We start from the raw sequence: 8,112 nt of genomic DNA, 5'->3' as shown, positions 1-8,112 counted from the left end.
CATAGAGGAGTAAGCTGGGTGTCCCTGTGGTCCGGAAGCTCAGTGTGACCACTTCTCCAGCCAGCGTCCCACCCTCATGAAGTAAAGCTGCAAAGGAGCTTGAGTTCTTGCTGGCGGTGTAGTTAGAATGTTCCTGAAAGTCGTAGATAACGGACGAGCCAGTTCCAAAATACGCAGAAATCTCTGGAATGACACTCATTTTTGTTATGTTAGCATGAAGTCAAGGCGAAGCTCTTCTCTGCATGTATTTATACACCATCTCTAACCCTTAGTCTCTCAAGACAGAAAACAAGAATGTCATGCTTTGCTGTTTTTTTTTTAATTTAGAAATATTTCAGATTAAAAAGATAATCAAGTATGCATAAAAAGATAACTTATCCCCATGTATATTCACATGACGTTGAACTGAGTAACAATATTTTATTACGGCCCACAAAATGCTCCATCTCAGAGTTACACAGCATTAAATGCCGAGTGTAAACATACACTTAGAGTTATTGTCTCAGTGTCGTGTCAATGATGCTGAATCCAACAGAAGTCATCACAAGCTTCTCAAGAACAGAATCATAAATGGACAAATTTGGGAGAGAAACAACTCTCCTTTAGCTGATCAGAGAGAACTGCCTTATCCTTTCGTAGAGAAAGGGTCAAATGCCAGAAACACGAGGCAAACAGCCAAATGAGGTGCCTCCTTCTCCCCGTCCTGCCCAGGGTACACTCACCGCTCTCGCAGAATGGCCCGTCATACGCAGAGACGGTACAGTCGCAGGTGATGCCCCTGGGTCTCTCCCTACATCTCCCTCCATTGCGGCACAGGTGTCCGTAGCTGCCGCAGTGTCCCGGGCAGCCGGGGTCCACGCCTGGCGTCATCATGGCCCTTTCTTCCAGGTCCAGGGCCAGCCCGTTCAACCGCAGCGACCGAATGCACCCCAGGAAGCCTCTCTGTCTGGTGGCTGTCCCGCCTACAAGGGAAACAACTACAGCTATGCCCTGAGGGTCTCGGTGGCGTTTCCACCGCACGTCCAACTGCGGGTCGACCAATCACATCAGAAAAGGGACCCGCCGGAAGCTTTACTAACACATGCGATTTTGAAAACCTAGGCTGTGACCTCATACTAAGAATCATCAAACGATACCAAATAAATCACAGACGGAAATATTTTTGGAGTTGAGCTTGGTAAATATTTACTCTAAAAAGTACTTCTTCAAGTTCTATTTAGAAAGATTTGTGCATTTTTAAGTCGGTTCCTTCATTAAAAAAAAATCTCTCCTTTTTAAAGTGTATAAACTTTTTCTCTCCTTTTTAAGTGTATAAACTGTGATGGGCACAATAAAGTTAGATAGTTGAAAATCTTTGCAATACAATATATATTACAAATTTGTAACATGCAATGTATATACATTGTATAGAGTTAATATGTAATATACATTATAATTTGTATATGAATCTGTCATACATATTTTGTTACATACTTGTTATGCACTTGTTATATATAATATAATACATATATATAATAACAAATTATATATATAATACCATCCTTTCTTAGAAATGCTCCCATTAACAATGCCATGAAAAAGGAATTGAGGAGCAGGCAAAGAAACAAAGTAGGGTAAAACCCAGGCTCAGGGCACCTGGGTGTCTCAGTGGGTTAAGCCTCTGCCTTCAGCTCAGGTCATGATCCCAGGATCATGGGATTGATCCCCACGTCGAGCTCTCTGCTCACTGGGGGGCCTGCTTCCCCTCCACCCGCCTGCCTCTCTGCCTACTTGTGATCTCTCTCTCTCTGTTAAATAAATTTTAAAAATCTTAAAAAAAAACTTTTTTTAAATTAATGATACCCAGGCTCAGGCCTGCCTCGGTCCAGCCTGCCAGCTCTGAGGTCAGGAGGGTAACAGTCACTAAACACTGAGTAGCTCTCTCTCTTTCTATCATGCCTCACACAAGCCTAATGTCAAATCTGGGGGCGCAGGGGTCACCTGGAGCACTTGCTAAAACAGAGTTGGGGATCATTCCCAGGGATTCTGCCTCAGTGGGCCTGGGGCACATAGATCAGCACTTTCCACCAGCTTCCCACGCTCTGGAAACATTGTTTCCGTGAGGATGTCAATCCCAGGTAGGTATTCATGACAACTTGGTTCCTAAAAATTCCATTCCTTGTTCCTCAGGATTACGAATCAGAAAACAGAATTGTTTAATTTGCATCACAGTTTGATGACTTGACGTGAAGCCTTGGAGTTTTCTGTGTCATGGGTTGTACACACACACACACACACACACACACACACACACACACACAGACCTCCCTGCATTGCACAGCCCCCAGAAGCTGTCGGTGTCCTCTGACAAAGCAGACTGCGGGCTAATCTGTGATTTAGATTAGTTCCTAATTGGACCAGCTCCTTATTTACTTGAAAACGCATGAGAAATGACCAAGGAAGAGCTACCTCATTGATTAGCTTGCTTTCCAAATTAGAATAGAGTTGTCTGAAAAGTAATGTAGCAAAACTTATCTCTCCCTTTGAGAAAAAGAAAAAAAGTCTTACAAAAAATAAGCAAGTAAATGAAACAGAAGACTTCCACTACCCAGAGTTCATCCTTAAAGCACCAGCAGCAAGAATGGAGCCATCCCAGTTCTGACCCCGGTGTCGGCAAGGAGGGCGACACAGCCATGTGAGTCCTCCTTCGGTCTGTGTTAGAGGGGACACGGGAGAACTCGGGGACAGTCACACGGCAGCTTCTCCGACTGCACTGAGAAGTGAAGCCAGGAGTTCTGGATGAAATTTGCTAACCGTTTTATAAATAGCATTGATAAGAAGTCACTAAAGCAAACACAGGTCATCAATACTGTTGAGGTCCAGCCTGGTAATCCACCCACTGGGGACTGGGTTTCTCTTCTATTTCAGTTTCTAGCCTATGTCACTCGCCCTCTCTGGACCTCCATTATCTCATCCGTGACCTGGGAAATCTATGGAAACCATGATTCTGAACAACACACTACGGAAACCGTATTAACAACCGTCTGTGGAAAGAGAGCCCGACTCTTGCTGGAGCTCTCAGTCCGCGGCGCCGACAGGAGCCGCGTGCACCTGCTGCCATCACGGCTGGACGGCTCGAGTCTTCTCTGTGTCCACCAGCACGGCGCAGCCAGAGGGCAGCCACACTCACCCACGAAGAGCTGGCTGTTGAGCTGCAGGCGGGCATGGCCGTCCGTGGGTGCGGCTCGCGTCTTGCTGGGGAGCTGGTCCACTTGAAGGGTTGCCTCCTTCACGTTCCTCTCAGCCCTCACGTGGTGCCACCGGTTGTCGTTAAAGGGAGTGGGAGACCGCACCGTGACCTCACATCGCCCGTTCCCCACATCGAAGGAAAAGGTCACTTCTGCAGGAGCTGCAAACACANAACACAAAGAGGAGAGTAGCTCGGTTCATTCCGCAGGGAGGAAATTCAGTCTCAAGAGACAGGAGGGCAGCGGCACGACAGGCTCCTTATGAAAGCGGACGGTGACACTGCTGCTGACCAATGTCACTCTGAGCTGGCTAGGAGGGCAACAGAAATGTGTGTCCTGGGGGAAGAGAAACAAAGCCATTTTACCTATTCCTCCTCAGAGAATGCTCATCTTGCTAAACCTTAAGGAGTAGAGCTCTATCAGCATGGATTTATTTCAAGGTGGGTGGAATCCTCATGTGCTTTATTTAAAAAGCCCTCCGTGAAATTTTGAAGTAAGGAACCGAGCCTTGCATACATGTGTGAACGACGTGGCGAGTCAATTACATGAAATGATTCTGCAATTTATGGAGTAGTTATCGGACCAGTTTGGTTTAAAAGATCCTTACTGCACACACAGTTAGGGCAGCACAGAATTGGACAGACTGCTGTGTGTTTTGTGAATCACTGTTTTCCCTCTCTATTAAAAATAAGGATTTATAAAATAATGGAGCTTTAGGCGCTCCTGGGTGGTAAGGTTGGTTGAGCGTCCGACTCTTGGTGTGAGCTCAGGTTGTGATCTCAGGGGCATGGGATCAAGCCCTGCACTGGGCTCCACGCTCAGCGTGGAGTCTGCTTAAGACTCTGTCTCCTTCTTCCCCCCTCCCAACCCTGCTCTCTCTCAAATAAATAAATCTTTTTAAAAAAGGTATTAGAACTTTAGTATGTACTAAAGGAATACAAGTGATGAAGAAAGCATAGTGGTACTTTGGGAATTAGGTTCCCAGAAGGGTTATTGCTATATACTGAGGCCTGGTGGCTTTGCCCAGGGGGCGACTCACCATGCAGCTCTAGCCTGATGAAGTCTGTGATCCCCAGGTTCTCTACAAACACCCCAGAAGGCGCTGTCGTCTTAAAGAAGAAAGACACGTCAGCACTGAGCTCTCCACGGAACGTAGGGAAGTGAAGGTACGAGGTGTCGGTGTTGAAGGAAGCGGAATTCCAAAATGAATCTGTTTCAAAAAAAAAAAAAAGACAGTGACAATAGCAAGGAAACAGAATAACAACCATATTTTGTATTTCTAGCAAATTTTTTTACCATTATTACCATTTTTACCATTATTAAATGCATTCGTTATCTATGCAAGCCTTCACTTGGGGGTTCTTCCAAACATATAGCTGTGATGTGAATATCCAGATAGTGACTCTTTCAAGGATTAAGATGGACAAGNATGTGAATATCCAGATAGTGACTCTTTCAAGGATTAAGATGGACAAGACTGCAACTGAGTGGACAGATAATCACTGGAAATACCCTGCGTTTTTTAGAAGATGATATTATTTACAGATTACCATTAAGTCAAATTGACTTTGGGGGTCCATACAGTTAAATGAACTTTAATACACGCATAGGGCTGTATAACCACCACCAAAATCAGGATAAAGGACAGCTCCATCTCCCCTCCTCCCTCGGGTTGTTCTCTTAGAGTCACACCCTCCTCCTGCCCCTAAGCCCTGGTCATTGTGATCTACAGTTGTGCCTTTTCCAAGTGTCATATAAACGGAGTCACACTGTAGGTAACCTTCTGAGACTGGCTTCTCTCACTCAGAGGAATTCAAGATTCATTCATTTTGCCATGACTTATTGTGGATCGGGCCACCATTTCTTTGGCACTGGAGAATGTCAGTGTGGTTTCCAGCTTCGGTCGTTCACAAACAGAGCTGCTCTAAACTTGTCTGCCGATCACACGTGTATCTGCAAATAGATTGCTTTCTTGCTTTCCAACCTGGATGCCCTTCCTTCCTTCCTTCCTTCCTTCCTCCCTTCCTCCCTCCCTCCCTTCCTCCCTTCCTCCCTCCCTTCCTTCCTTCCTTCCTCCCTCCCTCCTTTCCTTCCTCCCTTCCTTCCTTCCTTCCTCCCTTCCTTTCTCCCTTCCTCCCTTCCTTCCTTCCTTCCTCCCTTCCTCCCTCCCTTCCTTCCTCCCTTCCTTCCTTCCTTCCTTCCTTCCTTCCTTCCTCCCTTCCTTCCTTCCTCGGTTCCTGCACTGGCTAGGACGTCCAGAGCGACTGAAGTCACAGAACAGAAGCGGTGAGATTGAATATCCTTATCTCGTGCCCACTCCTGCAGGGAAAGGGTTCAGTTTTTCACCAGTAACCACGCTGCCAGCTGTCCATATATAGATAATCTTTATTAGGATCAAGAAGTTCCCTGTTATTCATAGTTTGCTAAGAATTTTATTGTGAGTGGTATCTGATATGAATGTATCATGTTAATTCATGACATAATCATAGTAAGTCAGATGATCATGTTCATATCAACGGATGCAAAAAAAGCATCTGGTGTGATTGTTCTTCTTTAAACTGTTAATATGGTAGATGACATTGATTGATTTCCAAATATGGTCAACCCTTGAACAACAAGGGGGTTGGGGCACTGACCTTTGCACAGTTGGACATTCACATGTAACTCTGGACCCTCCAAACTTAACTACTAATAGCCTAATGGACAGGTTGACTGGACGCCTTACCAAAAAGCATCAACGTTTGATTAACACAGACTTTGCATGTTATAGTATTATATACTGTATTCTTACAATACAGTGGGCTGGAGAAAACAAAATATTATTAAGAAAATCACAAGGAAGAGAAAACACATTTACAGGACGGTACTGTATTTATTGAAAAAAATCTGCACATAAGTGGACCTGCCCAGTTCAGACCCATGTTGTTCCAGGGTCAGCTGCACTGAATCAGCCTTGTGTCCTGGGTAAACCCCAGTTGGTGATGGTGTATTATTCTTTTAATGTTCCTAGATGTTTTGCTAATGTAGTTGAGGATTTTTGCATATGTATCTGTGATGATGCATAGTTATCTCTGTCTTAATTTTTTTTTTTTTTTGCATTTTCTTTGTCTAGTTTGAGTATCAGGGCAATGTTGGGCCCTCATAAAATGTTGGAAAGAATTTCCTCTAATATTTGCTGAAAGAGATTGTGTAAACATGGCATTATTTCTTAGGTGGAACTCACCAGTGAAGTCATCTCTGACTGAATTCAATTCCGTCAATACTTCTAGGTCTCTACTAGTTGTTCAATTTATCTTGAGTGAGTTTTAGTAGTTAGTGGTTCTCAAGGAATTAGTCTGTTTTATCTACGTTGGAGAACTGACATGTGTAGAGTTGTTTGTGGTATGCCATTATTATCCTATTGATGTCTGTAGGGTCTGTAGTGATACTCCAACTTTCACTACTTGTATTGGTAATATTTCTCTTCTCTCTCTCACTCTCTCAACAATTTTGCTAGAGATTTATCTATTTTATTGTTCTTTTACAAATATTTTGTTTTTATAGATCTCTGCCTTTAATTGATTTCTCTTCTTATCTTTATTATTTCCTTCCTTCTGCTATTTTGAATTATTTTTTCTTCTTTTTCTAATTTCTTATGGTAAAAGCTTAAATCATTCAGTTGAGATCTTTTTCTTTCATAANTATGGTAAAAGCTTAAATCATTCAGTTGAGATCTTTTTCTTTCATAACACAAGCATTTAATGCTATTACTACCTCTCCAAGCACTGACATAACTGCCTCCCACCATTTTTGATATGCTGTATTTTCCTTTTCATTCAGATCAATATATTTTATAATGTCTGTTGAGACCTCCTTGACTCATTTAATATTTAGTAGTTTGGTGGTTAATTTCTAAGTGTTTGGAGACTTTCTCACTCTCTCTGTTCTTTGTTTCTAGTTTAATTCATTTATGTCAGGGAATGTATTTTTGTGTGATTTATTTGATATGCACTTGAGTTTGTTTTGTGACACAGAATATGGTATATCCATGTGCAATTTAAAAGAACGCATATTTTACTGTTGGTAGAGTATTCCATAAATGTCAGTTAAATTCTGTTGCTTTGTGGTGACATTAGGTTTTATGTACACTTTGCTTGTTTCCCCCATTAGTTCCAAAGATTAATGAGAGAGGAGTACTGGATTCTCTAATTATAATTATCAACTTGTCTACTTCCCCTTTCTATCCTGTCAGTTGTTGCTTAATGTATTTTGAAGCTCAGTTATCAGTGTACACATTTGAGATTCTGTCTTTTTTTCTTTTTTATTTCTTTTCAGCGTAACAGTATTCCTTGTTTTTGCACCACACCCAGTGCTCCATGCAATCCGTGCCCTCTCCAATACCCACCACCTGGTTCCCCCAACCTCCCGCCCCCTGCCCCTTCAAAACCCTCAGATTGTTTTTCAGAGTCCATAATCTCTCATGGTTCACCTCATGTCTTCTTAATCGCTTTTTGTATCTATTAATTTTCTATGCTTTCAAGCAAAAACTTTAATACAGAAACTCCAGCTTTCTTATAATTAGTGTTTGTGTAGTATATCTTTCCCTGTCCCTCTTTTTAAACTTGTGATATCATTATATTTAAAGTGAGTTTCTTGTACAAAGTACATAATTGAGTCATAACCATCTGTCCTTTGGTTTGTTTAGACCATTCATATTAAATATAAATGTTGACAAGTTTAATTTAGTTTTTTTTTAAGATTTTATTTATTTATTTGACAGAGAGAGATCACAAGCAGGCAGAGAGGCAGGCAGAGAGAGAGGAGGAAACAGGCTCCCTGCTGAGCAGAGAGCCCGATGCGGGGCTCGATCCCAGGACCCTGAGATCATGACCTGAGCCGAAGGCAG

General features: G+C 42.7%; 1 protein-coding gene across 1 annotated transcript in view; it reads right to left on the bottom strand.

The window, feature by feature from the left end:
* Positions 1–4: 4 nt before the first annotated feature.
* The window catches only part of LOC111140175 (contactin-associated protein-like 3), a gene marked incomplete at its 3' end in the record, with an annotated part of 131,376 nt that continues 123,268 nt past the window's right edge, over positions 5–8,112 (bottom strand). The window contains exons 18-21 of the mRNA XM_022492516.1: positions 4,267–4,437; positions 3,170–3,388; positions 723–962; positions 5–183 (exon numbers count right to left, since the gene is read on the bottom strand). Of these exons, the coding sequence (XP_022348224.1) occupies positions 5–183; positions 723–962; positions 3,170–3,388; positions 4,267–4,437 (809 nt within the window). The remainder of the gene's footprint in view (positions 184–722; positions 963–3,169; positions 3,389–4,266; positions 4,438–8,112) is intronic.

This window comes from Enhydra lutris, unplaced genomic scaffold (assembly GCF_002288905.1).
Source record: "Enhydra lutris kenyoni isolate GAN:26980312 unplaced genomic scaffold, ASM228890v2 scaffoldscaffold219, whole genome shotgun sequence".
Taxonomy (NCBI): domain Eukaryota; kingdom Metazoa; phylum Chordata; class Mammalia; order Carnivora; family Mustelidae; genus Enhydra; species Enhydra lutris.
Note: the sequence above shows the minus strand (reverse complement) of the source record. Positions and strands in the feature narration are given on the sequence as shown.